The 24,656-nt window shown below is 42.4% G+C and overlaps 2 protein-coding genes across 2 annotated transcripts in view; one reads left to right on the top strand and one right to left on the bottom strand.

The window, feature by feature from the left end:
* The window catches only part of gucy1b2 (guanylate cyclase 1, soluble, beta 2), a 37,112-nt gene extending 26,027 nt beyond the window's left edge, over positions 1-11,085 (top strand). The window contains exons 10-16 of the mRNA XM_055646388.1: positions 1,850-2,170; positions 6,132-6,280; positions 7,255-7,401; positions 7,560-7,714; positions 8,578-8,732; positions 9,913-10,023; positions 10,108-11,085. Coding sequence (XP_055502363.1) covers positions 1,850-2,170; positions 6,132-6,280; positions 7,255-7,401; positions 7,560-7,714; positions 8,578-8,732; positions 9,913-10,023; positions 10,108-10,265 — 1,196 coding nt within the window. The 3' untranslated portion in view covers positions 10,266-11,085. The remainder of the gene's footprint in view (positions 1-1,849; positions 2,171-6,131; positions 6,281-7,254; positions 7,402-7,559; positions 7,715-8,577; positions 8,733-9,912; positions 10,024-10,107) is intronic.
* Positions 11,086-13,030: 1,945 nt separating this feature from the next.
* LOC129703806 (putative coiled-coil domain-containing protein 195) lies at positions 13,031-18,777 on the bottom strand. Its single transcript, XM_055646510.1, has 3 exons — positions 18,467-18,777; positions 15,487-15,751; positions 13,031-13,854 (listed from the first exon to the last, which is right to left on the bottom strand). The coding sequence occupies exons 1-3, from the start codon at positions 18,702-18,704 to the stop codon at positions 13,722-13,724; spliced, it is 636 nt and encodes a 211-aa protein (XP_055502485.1). The 5' UTR covers positions 18,705-18,777; the 3' UTR covers positions 13,031-13,721.
* Positions 18,778-24,656: the final 5,879 nt, after the last annotated feature.

Raw genomic sequence — 24,656 nt, 5'->3', positions numbered from 1 at the left:
CAAAGGATGTCTGTAATAATTGTGTGTAACTGAGGTTTTTTTAAGGTAAATTGACTTTTAAAATCAAACAATATTGATCAAAGAACTCGCTTGAAAAATAAATCACCAAATTTAGTTATAAAGGTAAAGTTATTGCTATGCTTTGTTGAATGGGTTACATTCTAACTTGTCTAAACTGTGTTGCACATATCCTGCCCTCGTCTGTCTGAAGAAGGGTCTCGACCTGAAACATCACCCATTCCTTCTCTCCCGAGATGCTGCCTGTTACCTAAGTTACTCCAGCATTTTGTGTCTACCTCCTGTCCTCGCCTCTGTATCTCACCTGCTTTCCTATTTTGCCATGCTCCTGTGTTGCACTCAGAGCCATTATCTATGGCTTACCACTGCCAATGACTTATAATCTCCACCAACATGATATCCTCTCCTGAACATTGCGGTGGAAATGCATCACTGTCCACAAACGAGTGCTAGAATATCAGCCACTCAATATGCTCCTCACTTGATATTTGTTCAAGTTAGTGAAAGGGAAACTGTGGGAAGAGATATACAATAGATGGGTGATACCATAGCTCATTTAATGCTAGTGGCCAAAAATCATTTCCTCATTAACCCATGGCTCCTTGACATCTACTCTCCCTTACCTGAATTTGTGAAGGGTTTTGGGACATCTCACGATGATGCTACTGTGATAAATAGATGGAAGTTGTTAATATGACCTAATTAAAAAACTTAAGCTAAAAAGAGATTTTATGTTGCATCCAAAACAATAAAGCCAACATTGCAGAATGCCAATACTAAAGCCCCTGTCCCACTTACGTGACCTTGGCACGCAAATTACACGACATCGTCGTTGCGTTGAGGCGCACGGGCATCGTGTGGCCGCGCGGGGCTGGTCCCACTGAGAAGCGCGGAGGGGTATGTAGTTGTGCGTGGTATCGCGCGGCGTTCCGAAATTTTGTAGCGAACAACGTCTTTGCGCGCCAACGGCCTGTCGCGTAACTGACGGCCAAAGTGGAACAGGCACAAAACAGCAGCAGAAGCAGGCAAATGATCGCCGAGATTGGCCTGGGGCTCACAGCCGTTGCGGTCCGGATCCGCCCCTTCTTTCAGACTGAAGAAGAGTCTCGACCCAAAAGATCACCCATTCCTTCTCTCCAGAGATGCTGCCGGTCCCGCTGAGTTGCTCCTGCATTTTGTATCCATCTTCAAATGACGTCACGCGCTCCAGACGGCTGTGCGGGCGCATGAAATTACGCGCGACCTTCGGGGGACGGTTGCGTAATTAGCGTGCCAAGGACACGCAAGTGGGACGGGCTTTAAGCTTAGAATGTTTTCTGTCCAATTTGATATACTAATCAAAGTTATCATCTTCTTACAACCTTTGCATTATTAGTATAAAAGTACATTATTATTATTAATATTAGTATAAATTAGGATATAAGGTGCAATGACCAATGCATTATAGATCTGAAATGAAGTATATTAATACTTTCACAGTCACCAAATTTGTCTTTTAACTGTAAATTAGTATTAATTATGAATGGGAGTTTTGATTAAGTTTGTGCTGGGTACCCTGGTGTTAAAGAAAATCATGCTCTTGAGCACCAGTGTCCAAACGCTGACCAAACATGTTAGACTGGTTTAAAACTGGAAAGGAAAGAAATCCTAAGGTCAGTCCATTTTCTAGATATTATTTTTATATTGTGGATTTAGTTGCAGTTATTAGACAAATGTATCTGGAAGAAATGTACCCAAAGGTGGTCAAAGCAAGGAGCGTTGTGTCAACCACTGGAGTGTAATTATTGCAAAATAATTGAATGAGTGTTTCTAACATTAAATTTTCTTTCAGGTCAAATGGTGTGGATGGAACAATTTCAATGCATGTTGTATCTATGCTCTCCTCTGGTGCGCAGTTTTCAGGAGCTTGAAGAAAGGCATATGCACATTGCAGATATCGCCTCTCACGATGTGACCAGAGATCTCATCCTGCTGAATCAGCAGAGGCTTGCTGAAATGGAATTATCAAATCAGCTCGAAAGAAAGAAAGAAGAACTGCAAGTTCTCTCTAAGCATCTCAGGGAAGAAAAGAAGAAAACTGAAGCATTGCTCTATGCAATGCTGCCAAAACATGTGGCCAATCAGCTCAAAGAAGGCAAAAGAGTTGAGGCAGGTGAATAGATTTAAAGAAACTAAAATTAATATTAAAATAACATATTGACTGCGGAGTACTGATCAAAAAGGGTAATAATAACCCAATTCAAGTAATGTTAATAAACATTGCTGTATATTTAAGATACAAAATTAAGATATATATGCACCACATAAAATTATTTGGACGTAATGGCATTCTTAATGAGCATTTTTCATTCACTAGGTCGTCATTAATCAAACATGTCTATGCAGTCATTGCTTTTTCTTTAATGACATTTTCATACTTCAAGAGCTGGGGAGCAAATTACACTAGAGTTCACTGGTTTAGTTTTCCCAAAGCCCATTAAGTCATAGTAGACTAAGTGGGACCCGTTGGGTCCCATGTTCACATGGGAGGGCTGGTCCCCCAATGCAATATTCCACCTCTCCACCAATTCCAATATTGGTGGCCAGTGGGGGGCTTTCTGGAGTGCTAGTATTGGAGTTGTGGGCCGAAGGGACTGGAGGGCTGGTATGGACATTGTGGGCCGAATGGATTCTTGGGCTGGCAGCTCAGTCACTCAGGCCTGGTGGGCTGGCAGCTCGGAAACTGCCAGAAATTCTTCCCAAAACAGGTGAGAGACTCTGCCAGAGAGAAGGGGGAGAGGGTGGAGAATCAATTTTAGACATTTTTCATCTTTTTCTGCAGATCACAGCAATGAAGGAGTCTGTCACAGCCTGGATCTCACAGGGAGCAAATAAAGGGAGGGAAAAAATACTGGGGTGAGGTTTAATACTGGCAGGGGGAATACTTACTGATGGGCAGAAGGGACTCCTCCTGGGCTAGTACGGGCCTGATAGGCCGAAGGGGCTCTTAAAAAAAAATCTCAGTGAAAGACACCTTTTCTGGACTTTTCCTGGCCTGGTATGGGCCTATTGGGCCAATATGCTCCTCCTGGCCTAATACAGGTAATTTTGGAAAAGGGGACTGGTTTCTCGGCTAATAGGGGCCTTGTGGGCTGAAATTAGTAGTTTCAGGCAGGCTGAACAACTCATTTCATTTCAATTCCATTTCATTTTGAGCACAGGGCAGGCCAAACAGCTCATTGCATTTTCATTTAATTTCCAATTCCATTGCAGTTTCAAGCACAGGCCAAGCCAAACAACTGATTGTGTTTTCATTTCACTTCCATTGCCATTGCAGTTTCAAGCACAGGGCAGGTCAAGCCAAACAGCTCATTGCATTTTCATTTAATTTCCATTGCCTTTGCAGTTTCAGGCACAGGGCAGGCCAAACAGCTCATTGCATTTTCATTTCATTTCCATTGCAGTTTCAAACACAGGGCAGGCCAAACAACTAATTCATTTTCATTAAGGGCTAACAAATCATTTATTGCAAGTACATTTCAGACTCGCAGTTCAGTTGATTCACAGCCTAGAATGAGAGTCATGGCGTCTCCCTCATGATCTTGAAGAGTGACTGAGTCATGTTCATGCATCCGGGATTTTATAGTCCTAGCCCCCCCTCGGAAGGGGCGTTACCTTTGTCACGGTGATTGACAGGCGAGAGGATCTCAAGGTTTTTTTAAACACTCATAACTTTTTTTTTTTAAATCGATGCTCAGCGGAGGAGGACGATATATGGTAGCTTTTTCTCTAAAATAATATACAGCGCAGACAGGAAGTGGTCAAGATGAGACTTTTAAATATATAGATAGTGCAGAAACAGGCCCTTCAGCCCAACTTGTCCATACCGACCAAGGTGCCCCATCAAAGCTAGTTCCATTTGCCTGCATTTGTTGCCTCACACAACAAAAGCTTTTCACTGTACCTCAGTACATGTGACAATAAACAAAACAATAAATCAATAGAAGATTCGGCCCATATCCCTCAAAACCTTTCCTATCCATGTACGTGTCCAATTATCTTTTAAATGTTCTTATTGTTCCTGCCTCCACCACCTCCTCTGGCAGCTCATTCCATACTAATCTTATTTCTTTATTCAGATGCTTATGAAAAAAATTTGCATTGAGATACGAATAATGATGTAATTACAAACGATTCTTTATCCTAACGGAATGTGGCAGAAATGCAGGCATGTTATTTGATCTATCGCTTGCCCGTTCTTTGTAACTTTGGAATAGTTATTACAAAAGAAAAAGGACAAACTGTTAGGAATAATTTGTTTACGGATGGAGTATTTTGAGGAATAATTTGCCAAGAGAGCATTGTTGATACAGGGAACCTCCCTGGGTGATTTCCATTCATGGTGATTGCAGAGAGGCAGTGAGTTGTTTATTTACATGGTCTGTTCAATGTCATCAGCGAGAAAATGAACCAAGTGGATTTTATTAAGAGGTGAAATGCATTGATCAATAAAAATTGGATTCTGCTAAGTAATAAATGACACGATGGGCCATACTTTGAATTGATCTTGTTGGTTATATGAGTACAATGGTCTTTATTTCCTCTCTTATTAAGGTAAGTATCCCAGTGACAACTGGCCCAGTCATGGCTTGAGTGTTTGGGAGAAAACCTTAGACTTCAGACTTTAGAGATACATCATGAAAACAGGCCCTTCAGCTCAAAGAGTCCCACTGACCAACGATCACCCTTGTACACTAAAGCCCCTGTGCCACTGTGGAGACCTAAACAGCAACCTCTGGTGACCTTGCCCGCCACCCAAAAAATAATTAAGGTCGAGGTGACCTGCAAACTCCTACCACATGCCACGCATATGTTGAAAACCTTCCTGGTGGCAGATTGGGAAAAGGGGAGATGCAGCGAGACCTGGGTGTCATGGTACACCAGTCATTGAAGGTAGGCATGCAGGTGCAGCAGGCAGTAAAGAAAGCGAATGGTATGTTGGCTTTCATTGCAAAAGGATTTGAGTATAGGAGCAGGGAGGTTCTACTGCAGTTGTACAGGGTCTTGGTGAGACCACACCTGGAGTATTGCGTACAGTTTTGGTCTCCAAATCTGAGGAAGGACATTATTGCCATAGAGGGAGTGCAGATAAGGTTCACCAGACTGATTCCTGGGATGTCAGGACTGTCTTATGAAGAAAGACTGGATAGACTTGGTTTATACTATCTAGAATTTAGGAGATTGAGAGGGGATCTTATAGAAACTTACAAAATTCTTACGGGGTTGGACAGGCTAGATGCAGGAAGATTGTTCCCGATGTTGGGGAAGTCCAGGACAAGGGGTCACAGCTTAAGGATAAGGGGGAAATCTTTTAAAACCGAGATGAGAAGAACTTTTTTCAAACAGAGAGTGGTGAATCTCTGGAACTCTCTGCCACAGAGGGTAGTTGAGGCCAGTTCATTGGCTATATTTAAGAGGGAGTTAGATGTGGCCCTTCTGGCTAAGGGGATCAGGGGGTATGGAGAGAAGGCAGGTACGGGGTACTGAGTTGGATGATCAGCCAAGATCATATTGAATGGCGGTGCAGGCTCGAAGGGCCGAATGGCCTACTCCTGCACCTAATTTCTATGTTTCTATGTTTCCTCGACTATAAAGAAAACCGGCTTCGACTAAAAAATTATCGATTTTTAAAACGGCAACCTATTTATAGTCGAGGCCGGTTTTAATCATGATGAAAAAATAGCAGCAACCTAGATGAAGCCTCGACCACGCAGAAACCACTTTCGACCATTAGGGAGAGTGACCAAAACCTTGGGTGGCGTGCAAGGTCACTATCCTACATGCTAGGGACAATCTGCAATATTTACCGAAGCCAATTAACCGACAAACCTGTATATCTGGAGCGTGGGAGGAAACCGGGAGATCCAGAGAAAACCCGCTTTGTCACAGGGAGAACGTACAATGTTGGTACAGCACCCGCAGTCAGTATCGAACCCGGGTCTTGGGCGCTGTAAGGTAGCATCTCTACCTCTGCGCCATTGTGCCGCGTCCATGCTCATTCGTGAATAAATTGAAGTAACGCCTTTTTTGAGAATTGAGTAAGATTGTTACTGATGTTGAATGTTCTACTCTAGGTGAATTTAAAGAGTGCACCGTACTATTCAGTGATGTTGTGGAGTTTACCAGTATGTGCGCTCAATGTGAACCAATTCAGATTGTGGTTATGCTCAACACCATATACCTGGAGTTTGACAGATTAACTACAGTCCATGATGTTTACAAGGTATCAATTTTCTTCATTCAATGGGCGTGTAGGAAGGCGGTAATAGATGGTAGTTACGCTGTTTGTTCAACTAAAGGGTTATGCCCCTGTCCCACTTAGGAAACCGGAACGGAAACCTCTGGAGACTTTGCGCCCCACCCAAGGTTTCCGTGCGGTTCCTGGAGGTTTTTGTCAGTCTCCCTACCTGCTTCCACTACCTGCAACCACCTGCAACCTCCGCACGGAAACCTTGGGTGGGGCGCAAAGTCTCCAGAGGTTTCCGTTCAGGTTTCCTAAGTGGGACAGGGGCATAATACTCTCCTGCATGAAGTTAACATTTCGTTAATGTGTAATCTACTTTTTGTATTGCGGTTTGTGCAGTAGGAGTGTGGAACAAATTGAACGAGGAATTAAAGCAATGTACAAACATGAATCATTTAAAAATGATATATAAAAAAATAATTTTCAAGGGGTACCGGGATGGAGGGGATGGTTGACAAGTGGGGGTTAATGTTTATCTATTGCTTTGCAATTGTTTACTTATGTTTGGTTACTTCATATATGAAGTTTGTATGTGTATAATAGTTGTATGTATATATATGTCTGTAGGTATTATGGGAAATTGCCTGGGGTAGTATTATTATTATTAATTAATTGATTTTTAAATATGGTAGAAGTGTTGGGGAAAAGGGGTGAGATTTAAGAAGTTATTCTTCTTCTCACTCCTTTTCGAGCTTGTACAGACACAGAGTTGGACATTGGAAATTTGCTTTTTGTTCTTTTCATTGCTTGTAAATATTGATTGTAATGTCCAATTGTTTGATAATTTCCATATTGTTACTATTAATGTCTTTAATGCCTTTACTTGTTTGGAATAAATAAAATAAATTAAAAAAAATAAAAAAATCTACCATACCAGAAGAATTGTCACATATATAATGCAAATTCACTGATAACATGATATTAATTAAATATCTTTGATCCAAATTGCAAAGGTAGAGACGATAGGAGATGCTTACATGGTGGTTGGAGGAGTCCCTATACCTGTTTCTTCACACGCAGAAAGGGTAGCAAATTTTAGCTTGGCAATGATCATAGCAGCTAATGGCATAATGAACCCTGTAACTGGAAGACCTATCCAGGTATTTTATTTTAAATTTAAATTTCATTGAAAGTTAAAATACTTATTGATCAATGGATGTTGGACTCTGCTGAGTAATAAATCACATGATGGGCTGTACTTTTAATTGACCTTGTTGCTTGCATGAATACAATGGCCTCTTCCTCTTCTTGTGTGAAGCTAAGAGTTGGAGTAACAACTGGCCCAGCCTTGGCAGGAGTGGTTGGAGAAAAGATGCCTCGATACTGCCTTTTTGGGGACACTGTCAACACAGCTTCCAGAATGGAGAGCCAAGGAATGCCAAACAAAATCCACATTAGTTCCAGTACTTGCTGGTAAAATACTCAATGCTTTTGTAGCACAACTTTAACGTGAAATGACACAAAATGCTGGAGTAGCTCAGTGGGACAGGCAGCATTTTTGAAGAGATAGAATAGGCGACGTTTCGGGTCTTAATCCTTCTTCTATCCGAAGGATCCCGAAACGTCACCCATTCCTTCTATCCACAGATGCTGTCTGTCCTGCTGAGTTACTCTAGCATTTTGTGTCTATCTTCGGTGTAAATCAGTTCCTACCTTATACATAACTTTAATGTTATGCAGTTTAAAGCAATCTAATAATTTACAAGGCTGTTGCCAGGACTAGAGGGTCTGAGCTAGAGGCAGTTTAGTAGGCAGGGACTCTATTCCTTGGAGCGCAGGAGGATGAGGGGTAATATTGTAGAGGTGTATAAGATCATGAGAGAAATAGATCGGGTAGATGCACAGAGTCTCTTGCCCAGAGTAGGTGAATCGAAGACCAGAGGACATGGGTTTAAGGCGAAGATTTAATAGTAATCTGAGGGGAATTTTTTTCATACAAAGGGTGATGGATGTATGGAACAAGCTGCCAGAGGAGGTAGTTGAGGCTGGGACTATCCCATCATTTAAGAAGTAGTCAGACAGATACATGGATAGGACAGGTTTGCGGGGATATGGACCAAATGCTGGCAGGTTGGACTGGTGTAACTGGGACATGTTGGCCAGTGTGGGCAAGTTGGGCCAAAGGGCCTGTATCAGTAAGATTGAGGGACTTGCAAAACAATATTAAAGTACACAAAGAGAGCTAACCATTAAACAAATTTACATTGGAAGTGAAGAGGAACCCAGCTTCCTTCAGTGGCAAATTGACATTTAATTGCATTTGCTTTCTGTTTCAGTGCGCTGAAAGATAAATGCTTTGAGATTCATGAAAGAGGTGAGATTGACATTAAAGGGAAAGGGAAGATGTGTACTTTCTTCCTCATTAGAAATGTGATGGCATCAGAAAATGAAATATTAGGAAGACCGCAAAGGGAATCGGATTCTGACGAAGGTACACTTTATTTCAAAAGGACAAACATTTAAAAACAAAACTATAATATTAACATTGAGGCTTTTCATTTCACAAGCAAAATCATGGAATTTGTAATAATGGTTGTAAAAAAAGGAGGGATTCAGGTCATATATATCACTCCCTCGATAATCCTCCCCCCTTGCGTTAGAATTCACTCTTCATTCCTTATCTGACACCCTCCTGTCTCCTTTACATCCTTAACCTTTGCCATGTCCTGCAGCAATTCTGCCTGCCCTGCTGAATTACTCCTCTTCTATCTTTGTCTCCTTTACATCCTTAATGTTTGTCCACCCATCTGCCAGGCAAAGCTCCTTCACTTGTAACCACCCATCACTTGCCCAGGCTTTGTTCCACCCCGCTAACAGAGAAAAACATTTTTCACACAGAGAGTGGTGAATCGCTGGAATTCTCTGCCACAGAAGGTAGTTGAGGCCAGCTCATTGGCTATATTTAAGAGGGAGTTGGATGTGGCCCTTGTGGCTAAAGGGATATGGAGAGAAGGCAGGTACAAGATACTGAGTTGGATGATCAGCCATGAATGGCGGTGCAGGCTCGAAGGGCCGACTGGCCTACTCCTGCACCTATTTTATATGTTTCTATCTCTTTTCCAGCCTTCTCCCCCACACTAAAATCAGTCTGAAGGATCCCGACCCGAAACGTTGCCTTTCCATGTTGTGCAGCAATCCTGCCTGAGCTAGTACGGGCCAGAAATTCATGTTAAAGCCCTGTCGCACGGTACAAGTTCATTCCAAGAGCTCTCCCGAGTTTAAAAAAAATCAAACTCGGGGTAAGCACGGTGAATGAACGTAGCGGGTACGTCGGAGCTCGGGGACGTCGCTTAGCGGCTCATAACGCTAACGGCAGGTACTCGTGAAGACTCGCTAACAGCAGGTAAGCACGGGAAGACTCGTGAAGATATTTCAACATGTTGAAAAATGTCCACGAGAGCCCCGAGTACCGACGAGTGGCCATTACCGTAAATCTCCGTATTCGAATCAGGGCAAATTCGGGAGAGCTCTTGGAACGAACTCGTACCGTGGGACAGGGGTTTTAGTTGCCAACCTGTTAGATTTTTTCAGATAGTTAAGAGACATTATTATGCTTTGAACGTTTGAACATATGATATTGCCCTGCTCAGAAGTGCCTTTCTCTTGGTCAGATGCCAAATGCAGTGTTTACCAGAATCGACAGAGCACAGTAAAAATGAGATATGCTGATACACCTGAGGATTTGCCAGAAACCAATTATTCAAAAATAAAACACATGACAGGTATACCGCAGTTTTTGAAAAAAATTACTAAGTGAAGGGAACTCACAAAATGGAAAACAAAAGAGATTTCTTTTCCATCCACAGGACAAACATGTGACTCAGAAAGTTACGGGAGCTTGCACAGTATCTGTAGCTTTAAGCAGCTGGGTGATGTTGATCAGTGTCCAAAAGATGACGATGAACAAGCAACGAGGAAACTCAATCAGAAGAAAGCTAATTCAAACTTTTGCATTTTATTGTAAATTCTCTGAGCAAGAACAAAAAAATGACTCTTGTGTCTTAGTTTCCACAAAGGTATGTGATGTGCTAAATAAACACGGCCACTGTTCCAAATATCAAATAGAAAATGGATCAGGATATAAGAATTCATGAAGATACAAGGTGCAGATGCTGGGATATTGAGCAAATCACAAATTGCTGGAGGAATTCAACAAGTCAGGCCGCATCTGTGGAGGGGAATGAATAGGTGACATTTCGGGTCAGGATCTATCTGCAGACTCTTTCAGGGGAGACTGCAAGAGGCGACAAAATTTGTAATGGTCTGGGGGACCATTAGTGGCCTAGTGTTCATCCATGGGGTCATGTCAGGAGGTAGGTATGAGGAGATGTCTGAGAGCTAGGGTAGAGACTGGCCTGCCGGACTACAAAGGCACATCTCTTGTCAGCGGTTTGATAACAACTTTGGGATTGTTACTGAGTGAGCGGAGGTCTGTGGGTTTAGAGGAAGTGAAATTGGAATGGGTAAAGCAAGTGGAGAAGTCAAGACAGTTGACGTCACGCTAGCAGTTGACAGGAGGAGATGGAACTTTGGAGACAGGAGAAAGAGTCTGAAGAAGGATTTCGATCCAAAATGTTACCTGTCCATTCCCTGCAGCCATAGATGCGTCACTCCACATAGAGGTTCTTGATCAAAACCTCAGCTGTCCATTATCTCCATGGATGCTGTCCAACCTGCTGAGTTCCTCCTGCAGGTCGATGTTTGCTTCATGACGAGTTTTATAAACATATTGTCTCAGAATGTTAGTTAAAAATGCATTATTTTTCAGCGAAGACCACATTCTGACACTGTGAAGTCCATATAATGTTTTACACAATGTTTAAATTTTGAAAATGCACAGGTTGTCACATAGAACAGAGTCAGAAACCAATGTAATTTGAACATTTTATTTTTAGGAATTTTGAACAGTTTTAACTGAAGGCATTATGTGAAATAAACATTAATGTTTGTGCATCATTAATAATGTTCTGTATTTTAAAGTGTCGTCTCAATTCAATTCCATGAAAAGGGAGGATCACAAGGATGGGTGACGCTGAGCCCTCTCAGTTATTATCACTCTTCTGTGAAAGAGTAATCCAATATTTCCATTCCCCTGGTCTTTTCACTTAACACTTGGAGATTTTGATTGCTTTTTAAGCATCCAATTCCCCTTTGAAAACAGCGTTTTCTCCACTTTTCCACCTTATTAGGCAGATCATCATAACCTCAGCTTGTTAAAAAACTAATTTCCATCATCGACCCACCATTACATAATGCGTGTTATCACTCCAGCACTTAGAAAATCCATTTGTGATTTCAGATTTTGGAAGAAAATATAAACCGGGTTAAACAAGTGACACATTTGATAAATATGATGCAAAATGAAATATTCTTCTAATGCCACGGAGACAGTTTTATGAATATACTAGACCAAGTGCAGACCCGTTGGGTCTGCTCCCCCAATGGTGTGATCCCCCAACCCAATATTCCACCATGCACCCGTCTCCTCCAACGGAACTGAAGCCGTTCCCAAATGTAAGATTCGAGCACTCCCCTGCCTCCCTCAGCAGTGGATTTAAAAAAAATTCCAATTGCACCTCCCCTGCCGGCTGCAGCAGTGAAAAGTTCAGAGTGTTCCTGTCTTGCAACTTTGTTTTGAAGTGTGTTGGAAGCTGATAGGAAGGAGCAGCCGTCAACGAATCAAAAGGTAGAAAGGCAGCCGGACGCCGGACGGCAGCCACACAGTTTTAATATATAACTAGACCAAGTGCAGACCCGTTGAGTCTGCTCCCCCAATGGTGTGATCCCCCAACCCAATATTCCACCATGCACCCGTCTCCTCCATTGGAACTGAGCCCGTTCCCAAATGTAAGATTGCAGCCCTCCCCTGCTTGCTGCAGCAGTGAAAAGTTCAGTGTTCCTCTCTTGCAACTTTGTTTCGAAGTGTGTTGGAAGCTGACATGTAAATGGAGAGGCCTGTTTATTTTTGAAATACTTGGGGGTGGGTGGGGGGGAAGAAGGATTTGATTAAAAACATGTACTTCAACACGACGAAATGAAACGAGGAGCGGATACTTAGAAAGAAAAGCGAAATCTCTACCGAAATGGAAAATATCTCGGAGATTGAGCGTCTGGATTGGGCGTGGCAATGAATCAAAGGAAGAAATGCAGCCGCCCGGCAGGCGGACTGATTTGAGTTTTATATATACACTAGACCAAGTGCAGACCCGTTGGGTCTGCTCCCCCAATGGTGTGATCCCCCAACCCAATATTGCACCATGCACCCGTCTCCTCCATTGGAACTGAGCCCGTTCCCAAATGTAAGATTGCAGCCCTCCCCTGCCTGCTGCAGCAGTGAAAAGTTCAGTGTTCCTCTCTTGCAACTTTGTTTCGAAGTGTGTTGGAAGCTGACATGTAAATGGAGAAGCCTGTTTATTTTTGAAGTACTTGGGGGTGGGTGGGGGGGGGGAGAAGGATTTGATTAAAAACATGTACTTCAACACGACAAAATGAAATGAGGAGCGGATACTTAGAACGAAAAGCGAAATCTCTACCGAAATGGAAAATATCTCGGAGATTGAGCGTCTGGATTGGGCGTGGCAATGAATCAAAGGAAGAAATGCAGCCGGACGGCAGGCGGACTGACTTGAGTTTTATAGATAGATAGATAGATAGATGGATAGATAAGTAGATAGATAGATAGATAGATAGATAGATAGATAGATAGATAGATAGATAATTTCCAGAAATTCACCTTGATTGAATTGGTTAATTATATTCTGGGCTTGTTATTGACATTTTTACACAGCTTTGATCTTCATATTCTTTACAATACATTTTTTGACAATGCCCCACCTTATACGCAGGTAGAGCAGGTTAAGGTACAAGGGATCTGAGTTGTATTGATCAAGTGGGTCCAAAATCTTGGTAGGAAAGTTAGAGTAAATGGCAAGATTCTTAGGAATGTTGAGGTACAGCAGGACCTTGAATATTCTAAATGGGTGCATTTAGTCCAACTGTGGTCTAATCATCATTGTACCTATTTCATAAAATAACTATAGTATCACATATCACATAACAGCTCTATGTTAAGTGGTTCAAATCCATTGTTCCCTGAAAGTGGCAACACAAGGATAGGATAGTGATTGAATTAAATAATGACATTCTGGGTCTGATATTCACATTTTCACACAGTGTCTATTTCTGTGGTCTTCACATTTTGAAAGTTTGCTCACTCTGAATTCTCAATACACGAGAAATTCACAAACTTGCTCAATTTCCTCCATTCATTGCATACTGTAGATAAATATTTGAATCATGTTAATTCACAATCATCGTAGTACAATGATCATAGATGTAGAAATGATACCATGCATTTTCCATAAACATTTCTGTGAAATAACTGGATAAGTTGATACATATGTGTGACAGTTCCAATCGTTCAGTAGTCGATTTCTTGAATAGGAGGCAGCTGTGCACAATTCTGATACCCTGTATACCATGATGAGTCTTGATCTTCAGAATGAGGTACAACGTCCACAGGCAAAAGAAATGTTACAGACTTCATTTTATACCTGTTGGAAAAAAATACCAATATTTCTGATCACAACATAGAACAGAGCGTAGTATTGCACAGAACATTTGTTCTTTACTCTTAATTGACATATCTTCTGAGGTCGTCTGAACAGCTACCAGCATACACTTAACAGGTCAGCGCTAGATTACAGAAAGTAAAATGAAAATCTAACATAAGGCGGAGGTATATGATTGAAAATCATTAAACTGCAGATGCTGAAAATCTGAAATAAAAAATGGAAAATACTGGGAACATTGATAAAGGATCTTTAAACTGAAACTCGCTTCCTTCCAGAGGTGCGGCCTGACCAGCATTTTCTGTTTTTATTAATGAGTTTAACTTAAATACAATCTTGTAAATGTATGATGTGACAAGGGTAGGAGGTTGGTATCAAATAACCAATTTGAGGTTTATAGAATACTAGACTAAGTGGGACCCGTTGGGTCCCATGTTCACATGGGATGGCTGGTCCCCCAACGCAATATTCCACTTCGCCTATTCCAATATTGGTGGCCAGTGGGGGCTTTCTAGAGCGCTAGTATGGGTGTTGTGGGCTGAAGGGACTGGTTTCCAGGGGGCTAGTGTGGATATTGTGGGCCAAATGGATTCTTGGGCTGGCAGCTCAGACACTCAGGCTTGGTGGGCTAGCAGCTCAGTCACTCAGGCCTGGTGGGCTGGCAGTTCAGTCATTCAGGCCTGGTAGGTGTCCGGCCACCAGGGATTTATTCTCCTGGCCCCCCCCGGAAGGGGTTTTACCTTCATCATGGTGACTGACAGGCAAGAAGACCAATCTGCTGATCTCACGATTTTTTAAACATTCAAAACTTTTTTATTATTTCACCGATCGGAAAAAACCTTGGGTCGCTTGGAGGAGAAGAGGACGGTGAGTAAGATGGTGAAAAGAATCATAGGGTAGCGTTTTTTCTCAAATTTATTTACAATGTAGGCCGGAAGTGGTCAAGATGAGACTTTTAGTAATAGTTTAGATATACTGTTGAAGAGCACTTAGGAAAGAAATCAGTCATGCAAAAATCTGCCCTGAAAGAAGATTAACAAGTATGATTAACGAGAATCCAAAAATCTTTTATATGTACATTAGAAGCAAGAGATTAGCCAAGGGAAGAGATGTGATCAGGCATTACTATCTGCTTGAGGAGATGAGATGAACGGGCCCATTCCAGTCCTGTACATTTCTCTGATTCTTCCTCAGTTGCAAAAAAAGTGGAATGATCTGTCTCATAATATTTTGCTTGAATTTATAATGGAAACATTTGCAAATTGTGCACAAAATGTCCCCATTGTTCCTGCTCCATAGCTGCTGAAAGACCTGGTGCGTGTCTCAAACATTTTTTCTGTTGTTAAATTTTCCAGTACCAGCAGACCGAATACCAGACACAGCTGACCTCTGCTCTACATCATTGAGTGGATGTTTTATATTTACTGTTGATGCAATTTTAAAAAGTATCATCACTACTTATTTTCTAGAGCCACTAATCAATCAGTTACTGATTTATTTCGTAGACACCTGACATTTTTCATTCTGAACTTTACAGACAGAAATCAGTTTAGGCTGAAGGGCCACTTTTGGAATACATCTTTGATTTCAGGTGGTATACTTTATATTGCTTACTTGCACTTAGGTACATATTCCTGTAACGGTGTATCTTGAGGTTGTTTTCCTTCAGGGCTCTTCGTCTCCAACAGTTCATCAGGAACTCCTTGGCCTTTTGTGACTTTCATTGTTGTGTAAGGGTGAATCACTGTAGTTGATTCTGGCCCCTCTTGCCTGCTCCTTTGATGGGTTCGATTTTGATCTGGAGATTTATGACGTTTGTTACCGACAGTGAAGGCGTGTAAAGACGATATGGAATAGCGTCGCACTGTCATTGTGTTACCTATGAATAAACATACATCATCTCTAAAGTAATTATTTGACTGAAACACATCTGTTTGAGTATCATTGCCTTTCCTCTTGTTTGAAGGCGAGCTAAACACTTTTATTGTATCTAAAGTTAATAACAATTTACTAATGGTTAATAACCTCTGAAAGTTGAATGAACGAGACACTATTGTCTTGTATACTGGACTTTAAACAATCCCAGGGTCATAATGCACATCATTTTAATACAGTTGAATTGAAAATTAGACACTTTATTTCACATTAGAATAGAAGTTTGTGGAAAATTCTAGGAAAACATTTTTATAATATTTGCCAGTGTCATGATTATATGGAATATTACAGGTGGTGGACAACAGAATAAAAGTCCTTATTCGGAGTCCTGACTTAAAATGCCAACCACCTATATGTCTCCACAGATACTGCTTGACCCGCTGAGTTCCTCCAGCACTCTGTTTTTGTTCCCGATTCCAGCATCTGCAGTCTCTTGTGTTTCCAGAATAAGGGCACTAAGAATTTGTGAAGTGTCAGAATAAGTTCTGGTGTGACATCCATAAATCATGTTTTTTGTTAACATAATTTATTTTTGTTAACATTGTGCCCATTCTTCATATGATTTTACTGTAAAAACTGCAAAGCTGGTCAAGATGGAAGAATATCAATAAATCATAGAAACATAGAAATTAGGTGCAGGAGTAGGCCATTCGGCCCTTCGAGCCTGCACCGCCATTCAATATGATCATGGCTGATCATCCAACTCAGTATCCCGTACCTGCCTTCTCTCCATACCCCCTGATCCCCTTAGCCAGAATAAGGGCACTAAGAATTTGTGAAGTGCCAGAATAAGTTCTGGTGTGACATCCATAAATATAGCCAATGAACTGGCCTTATTTTTGTTAACATTGTGCCGATTCTTCATATGATTTTACTGTAAAAACTGCAAAGCTGGTCAAGATGGAAAAATATCAATAAATCAATTTAATATTTTGAATGTGCTGATAATGTCTGGTGTTTACTCTTTATTGGCATTATCTGAATTAAAAATCAAAAACACTGCAGGTGCTGGAAATCTGAAATACAAGTGGAAAACGCTGGAAGCACTCAGCAAGTTGGGCAGCATATTGTTCATCAGTTTTAGGAGTAAAATTAGACCATTCCGCCCATCAAGTCTACTCCGCCATTCAATGATGGCTGATTTATCTTTCCCTCTCAACCCCATTCTCCTGCCTTCACCCTATAACCCCGGACACCCTTACCGAAGAGAAACATGGCTGGTATTTCAAGTTGAGGAAACTTCATCAGAACTGAGAAAAAAAGAAAAGTAATGACAATAAGGTTGCAGAGACGATGGGGAGGGATGGGTAGAACAAAGGCGGTATATCTGATAAGATGAGGCCAAATGGCCTAATTCAGCAGTTGGAGCCACCTTGTCTGTGTAGGTGATGCTGGGTCATGGCCAACAGGCCAAGCTTCACTAATGAGGAGAGATAAAAACCACCAAAATCACAGACCGACGAACAAAAGAGATGAAGCATTTACTGAAGAAAGACAAAAAAAAAAGCTGGAGTAACTCAGTGGGTCAGACAGCATCTCTGGAGATAAGGAATGGGTGACGTTTCAGGTCAAGACCCTTCTTCAGACTGAGAGTCAGGGGAAACATAGAAAATAGGTGCAGGAGTAGGCCATTCGGCCCTTCGAGCCTGCACCACCATTCAATATGATCATGGCTGATCATCCAACTCAGTATCCTGTACCTGCCTTCTCTCCATACCCCCTGATCCCTTTAGCCACAAGGGCCACATCTAAATATAGCCAATAAACTGACCTCAACTACTTTCAGTGGCAGAGAATTCCACAGATTCACCACTCTCTGTAAAAAAAATCTTCTCATCTTGGTCCTAAAATACTTCCCCCTTATCCATATAGAGGGCGCAATGGGCTAAGTGTTCGGCTGGCGACCGGAAGGTAGCCGGTTCGAATCCTGCTTGGAGTGCATACTGTCGTTGTGTCCTTGGGGCAAGACACTTCACCAACCTTTGCCTGTGTGTAAATGTAATGTAATTATGTGAAGCACTTTGGGGTCAATGCAAATTGACTAAAAATGTGCTATATAAATAAGATTATTATTATATTATTAAACTGTGACCCCTTGTTCTGGACTTCCCCAACATCGGGAACAATTTTCTTGCATCTAGCCTGTCCAACCCCTTAAGAATTTTGTAAGTTTCTATAAGATCCCCTCTGAATCTTCTAAATTCTAGTGAGTACAAGCCATGTCTATCCAGTCTTTCTTCATATGAAAGTCCTGCCATCCCAGGAATCAGTCTGGTGAACCTTCTCTGTACTCCCTCTATAGCAAGAATAGAAACACAGAAAACAGGTGCAGGAGTAGGCCATTCGGCCCTTCGATATGATCATGGCTGATCATCCAACTCAGTATCCTGTACCTGCCTTCTCTCCATACCCTCTGATCCCTTTAGCCACAAGGGCCACATCTAACTCCCTCTTAATTATAGCCAATGAACTGGCCTCAACTACCTCCTGTGGCCGAGAGTTCCAGAGGCAGAGTCTTTCCTCAGATTTGGAGACCAAAAACTGTACACAATACTCCAGGTGTGGTCTCACCAAGGCCCTGTACAGCTGCAGTAGAACCTCCCTGCTCCTATACTCAAATCAAAAGGGAAACCTCCCCTGATTTCCTTGTGCTGATTACCTCTGGCTTCTCCTTCGAGAACGGGGGCGGAGATGTTCCTGCGCAGGTTAGCGTGGGTTAAAGCCTCCTCGGATCTCAGCTGCTGGTGCAGCGCGCATATAGTGGCCTCATCCAGCGTTTCAGCTCGCTTCCCGTTCTGGCTTAACTTGACTCGGAGCGCTTTGTTTTCCGACTCCAGTTTCTTCATGTCAGAGCGCATCTCCTTGATCATTTGCTTGAGGCGCTTGTTGCTGTCCATGGTGCTGGAAAACACGCGGCTCCGCTCGGTCACACTGGGTCTCCCCCAGGGAACAGCAATCTGTTCCCACTGAGCAAAAACACTCACTCCTTGTCCCACGCCCGCCCGCCCGTCAATGGATCAGACAGCCAACACAGGTCACATTTATCAACCGGTGATCAATAGGTTCGGGTAACCAGGCACAAAACCCTCTTCAATAATTGATTTGCGAGTTCGGGTGGTTTCAGTTTGCAGTCGACACTGGTTTGCAAGTTTAACCAGACGACAAGTGTAACGTGACACTCAGTTTTTGTTATTTACAAAAAAAAATTGATGTATTTATTCGATAACTCGACCGTCTGTGGGGAAAAAAGCAAACGCGTTAGGAATGCAGCAGGCACATTATGTGAGGCCGGTTCCTATTGTTTTTGAGAAGGAACTAACTGCAGGTGCTGGAAAATCGAAGGTATACAAAAATGCTGGAGAAACTCAGCGGGTGCGGCAGCATCTATGGAGCGAAGGAAATAGGCAACGTGAAACGTTGCCTATTTCCTTCGCTCCATAGATGCTGCTGCACCCGCTGAGTTTCTCCAGCATTTTCGTGTACCTTCCTATTGTTTTTAACTTGGCTCTTTTTCATTTTAAGATGTTTTGTAATACAACACATTCCTAAATCCCCAAATGTGTATTTTCTCAACTTCAACTTTTCAATTGTTCATATTTCCCGAGGACTTCGGGGATCTGGTAAAAGTCTTTCGATTTGATCTTGTGCAACTAATCGAAATGACCCAGCACGAATATCTATTTGCATGCAATTCATTCAGGATCCACGCTAACTTCAGCGTTGAGACGCGAGAATGGAAAAGGGGGCGGTTAAATTTGAGATGCCAGGTTCGAACGCCTGTTTAATATTGCATGGCTCTGTTTGTTTACAGTGTGGACGTCAGTGACTGCAACCCGTGTTTCATGCCGTGTAGAAACATGGTGCTCACCGTCTCTCGCTGAATATATCGCCCATGGCTCGGAAAATTATTTTCCAAATTGAAAATAAGCTGAAATAACTATTAAAGGAGATGTATCTAATTTTGGTCGTAATCTCTTCAAAATATTACAATAGTTGATTTTTTTACTGTAAAATGTGAGGTTTTTAGTTTTACTCCACAAAGTAAGATGAAGCAGTTATGGCACATCACCCGAATCAAATAGAATCTAAACACGTATTAATTATTGAAGGAGGTTAACATTAACCCAGACACATTCGTACCATATTATCTGCACATTAAATGGGCACAGTTGTATTCTGGTGGAACATCTTTGCATTGAAAGCAAATATTCTACATTTTTGAATACACTAAGATGCCTGCATCCTTTAGAGCAGTTATTCCCAACCTAGGGCCATATGGCAAATTTCAGGGGGGGGGGGCACAATTTTTTTTTAGATTTAGGGGGCCCCAGGTTCAATGAAGGGGTGCACAGAGCTACCACCCTGTTGCCTCCTAAATTTCAGCTCTAATAAATTTAAATCTAAGTAGTTTAAATATTTTTGATGTTTGTGGAATAGAATAAAAGAGAATATATGTGCAATTAATAGACACTGATATTTTTATGGAAAGTATTATAATATTGAAGTACTTTTTTCCACTAATAATGTTAGGGGGGTGGGGGGGGGCACAGAAAAAGTAAAAGATCACAAGGGGGCCATGGTTGGGAACCACTGCTTTAGAGCTTTAACACATCAATATATTCCAAAGGGAATGATTTAGTCTCAAGCAACATTAAATATTACAACTTCTAAAGAACAGTTTTGATTTTCCAATATTAAGCTGCATCGATAATCTTTTCCGGCTTTAAGTTAAATACATCTGCTTAATAAATATTAACAAATATTGCAATGAAGGGCCTTTGACCTGAAACATTAACTGTATATTTCTCTTTGCATGGATGCTACCTGACCTGTTGAATCAAGAGTCAAGTCAAGAGTCAAGAGTCAATTTAATTGTCATTTGGACCCCTGGAGGTCCAAACGAAATGCCGTTTCTGCAGCCATACATTACACACAAATAGACCCCAGACACAACATAATTACATTTAACATAAACATCCATCACATAACTGTGATGGAAGGCCAAAAAAACTTATCTCTCCACTGCACTCTCCCCCCCCCGATGTCAGAGTCAAAGTCAAAGCCCCCGGCTGGCGATGGGGTTTGTCCCGCGGCCATTGAAGCCACGCCGGGTGGTGCGAGGTCGCACACCGGGTCTTGGTGTTGGAGCCCCCGGTGTGCGCTCGCAAAGTCCCGCGGCCGTTCCAGCCGCGCGGGGCAGTGGTGTCAGGCCCCGCTCCAGGAGCTCTTCAACCCCGCAACACGGGCGGGAGAATTCGCCGTTGCAGGAGCCCCGAAAAGCAGTCTCCCTCCAGGGAGCCGCGCGGGGTCGTCCGAGCCGTCCGCAGACCCGCAGTAGCAGCCTCCGACTCAGCAGCAGCAGCGGCATCGGCAGCGGCAGCAGCAGCAGCGGCAGCGCTCCTCCACCGCTCCACCCGCTCCGGTCTCGGCCAGCTCCGCGACGGCAACGGTGAGTCGGCACCTGAGTCCCCGGCTTCTTCCCGTTGGAGGCCGCTCCTCGTTGCGGCCTCAACGACACCTGAGACCCGACGTGAAAAGGTCGGGTCTCCAGTGCAGGGAGAGATTCAAAATGTTTCCCCCCCCCCCTCCCACCCCACCCCCATCCCCCCACACACACACCCCAACATAAAATAACAAAAACTACATAAAAACACAGACAAAAAATAATAAAAACGCGGACAGGCTGCAGAGGCCGCTGCTGGCCAGAGCCGCGCCGCCTACCGGTGATGATGATTGTGTAAATTGCTCGTTTCTATGCTTCCCCCCGTCGAGTTTCAGTAAAAACACTGAGTCAAGCACTTGAAGCAACTATTCTTTATTTTACCAAAAGCGCATTACAGTTCAACTACAGTACCTATCCCACCGTGGGTTCGATCCTCATGTCTGCCTGTTCAAGCCCTCCAGGCCTCACTCAGACAGACACTCTAGAAGTTCACACAGTCCAAAGCGCTCTCCCAGGAGATCGACGCCGAGCCTCGTGATCACGGACTTTTATATTCCCGGGACCTCGAGGGGCCGAAACACATGGGGGTGGTCTCTTAATAACACAATTACAGATATCGATTAACCCCATACATAACAGGTATTCCCCTAACCCAATGATACAACAGCTCAATACATTGTATTCAAAACGGACTTCAAGAGGAAGCCAACCTGGAAACATTTACCCTGATTTACAGAAAACCCAGACAAGGCTCAACACCTCATCCAATCAACACTCGGCAAAGTCAAACTGCAACATTATTTACAACTATTTACAAGGTGTATGTCTGGTTTGCAGCCATCCAATCCATTCTATGCATTGTGCACCTAATTGACAGGGTTTGCAGATATTCCCATTCTTTGCTTGCAAATTGTATCTAAACTCAGACACTCTGGCACCTCTCCACACCTTGTCCCAGCTCTGCAGAGAGCAACTCCAAATTGACCAAATCTCCCAGCAACCCTGAAGCTCTACCCCATTTTGAAATCGTAGCTGCTCCAATTTAGCCAGGATTAACAATTGAAGATATATTTCCAGATCAGGATAGCATGTGATTTGGTGAACCTACAGTTGGAGCTTAGTAATATGGTGTCAAGACAATAACTCTCGCTCAATGTCAGTAAGATGAAGGAGTTAGTTATTGACTTCGGGAATTGAAGTCAACATCAATGGTGTGGAGATGGTCAGAAACTTTAAATCCAGCTGTTAGGGAGTGTTCAGGCAATGGTTAGAAAATGGGCCCAGCTTCAATTGATTTGCATTTTGCAAATTTATTATATTTAAAATTTAAAATCAAAATCTCATCAAATACTGTAGTCAAATGATTCAATTGATACCTTTTCCCTTTCTTACTTGCACTTTATTCCTCTTCCATTTTCTCCGTGGTTTTAGCAGGATGCAAATTCAGAACATATTAGAATTACAAGTAGTTTTATGCCATCAGTCATGTCCATCAGAAACTACTCTGAGATTGCAGCAATTCATTTCACTTAAGACCCTTTGAGATGGAAAATAAATTACCATTTCCATTTCCTCAATTAGATTAGAAGCAAGCAGAACTGAAAAGCTGCTGTTCCAAATCACATCACTATCCATTTCCTCACAAACACTTGATTTCAGGTGTAGTGGTGTTAATGACATTTATGATTGTATATTAAAGATCGTATTATTTTCTGCAGAGGATCTCCTTCAAGCAACTATAACAGATGAATGATTCTTTATGCATTATGGTTCTTCGGTAAAGGAAATTGGAATGCACTTCAGGAGTACAATAAGAAGTATGAATTTCAACCTCCCTCATTTGGAGGAGTGCGGCAACATTCAAGAACAGTGCTTTCAGTTTTGTTTAGACGGACAGCATGGAAACAGTCCCTTCGGCCCACCGTGTCCGCAACCGACCTTTGTTCACCCGTTCACACTAGTTCTATGTATTCCCACAACCTACACGCTAGGGGCAATTTACAAATGCAAATTAACCTACAAACCCGCAAGTCTTTGGAATGTGGGAGGAAATTGGAGCACCCGGAGGAAACGCATGTGGTCACAGGGAGAACTTGCAAATTCCACACTGACAGCATCTGTCAGGACTGAACCCAGGTGTCTGGCGCTGTTAGGCAGCAGCTCTAAGTAGCTGTACCACTGTGCTCATTATAGTTATCATTATAAATTTTGAATAAAAAGACTAAAAATTCCCATGTTATAAAACGGTGTTAAAAGTATACATTTTTTATTTCACAAGATTGTGCAAGAGCCCAATTAATTCCTGATTGGAAATATTGTGGGTGAAGGGTAAAAGGATTAAGATTAGAAAATTGAATCTTTCTGGCATAAAATATAATAATGTGTTGAGGTCATATTAACTTGGAACAGAATAATTGCTAAGTTTCAAAATCTGCATAAATATTTCAGATCTGAGCAATTGCTAGCTATTGTTGTGGACCTCGAACAGGGAAGTGAGGTGCATATGGATGCCCCAAAATGTAACTGAATCGTTAAATTATGCTGAGAAGTAACAAACTGCAGATGCCAGAAATATACAGTAAATCATGTTGCCTCTTTGGAGAAAGAAAGTTAATAGTTCAGAGTAATAACCGTTTATCTGACTTTAGTCTTTAAACGTTAGAGATACAATGTGGAAACGGGCCCTTTGGTCCACCGAGTCCTTGCCGACCAATGATCACGTCGTACACTGCACTATCCTACACACTAAAGACAATTTACAATTTGCAGATGCCAGTTAACCTGAAAACCTGTACGTTTTTGGAGTGTGGAAGGAAACTGATGCACTCGGAGAAAACCCATGCAGTTAGAACTTACTGTCTCCATGCAGACAGCCCCGTAGTCAAGATCATACCCAGGTCTCTGGCGCTATATAATGCCCCTGTCCCACTTAGGAAACCTGAACGGAAATCTCTGGAGACTTTGCGCCCCACCCAAGGTTTCCGTGCGGTTCCCAGAGGTTGCAGGTGGTTGCCGGAGGTTGCAGGTAGGGAGACTGACAAAAACCTCCGGGAACCGAACGGAAACCTTAGGTGGGGCGCAAAGTCTCCAGAGGTTTCCGTTCAGGTTTCCTAAGTGGGACAGGGGCATAAGGCAGCAATTCTACCACCGGGCCACTGTAAACATCTGAAGATTTATTAAAGACTTTGTATGGAGGTGTAAAGTAATTGGATGCGATTTTCAAGAGAGTCAAGAGTCAAGAGTGTTTAATTATCATATGTGCCAACAAGTCAAGTCGTCAAGTCATGTTTATTTGTCACATACACATACGAGATGTGCAGTGAAGTGAAAGTGGCAATGCTCACGGACTTTTGTGCAAAAAGACAAATAACCAAACAAACTATAAACACAATCATAACACACATTT

Source organism: Leucoraja erinacea, chromosome 14 (assembly GCF_028641065.1).
Source record: "Leucoraja erinacea ecotype New England chromosome 14, Leri_hhj_1, whole genome shotgun sequence".
Classification (NCBI taxonomy): Eukaryota; Metazoa; Chordata; class Chondrichthyes; order Rajiformes; family Rajidae; genus Leucoraja; species Leucoraja erinaceus.
The sequence above is the reverse complement of the archived record's forward strand: the minus strand, read 5'-3'. Positions and strand labels throughout refer to the sequence as shown.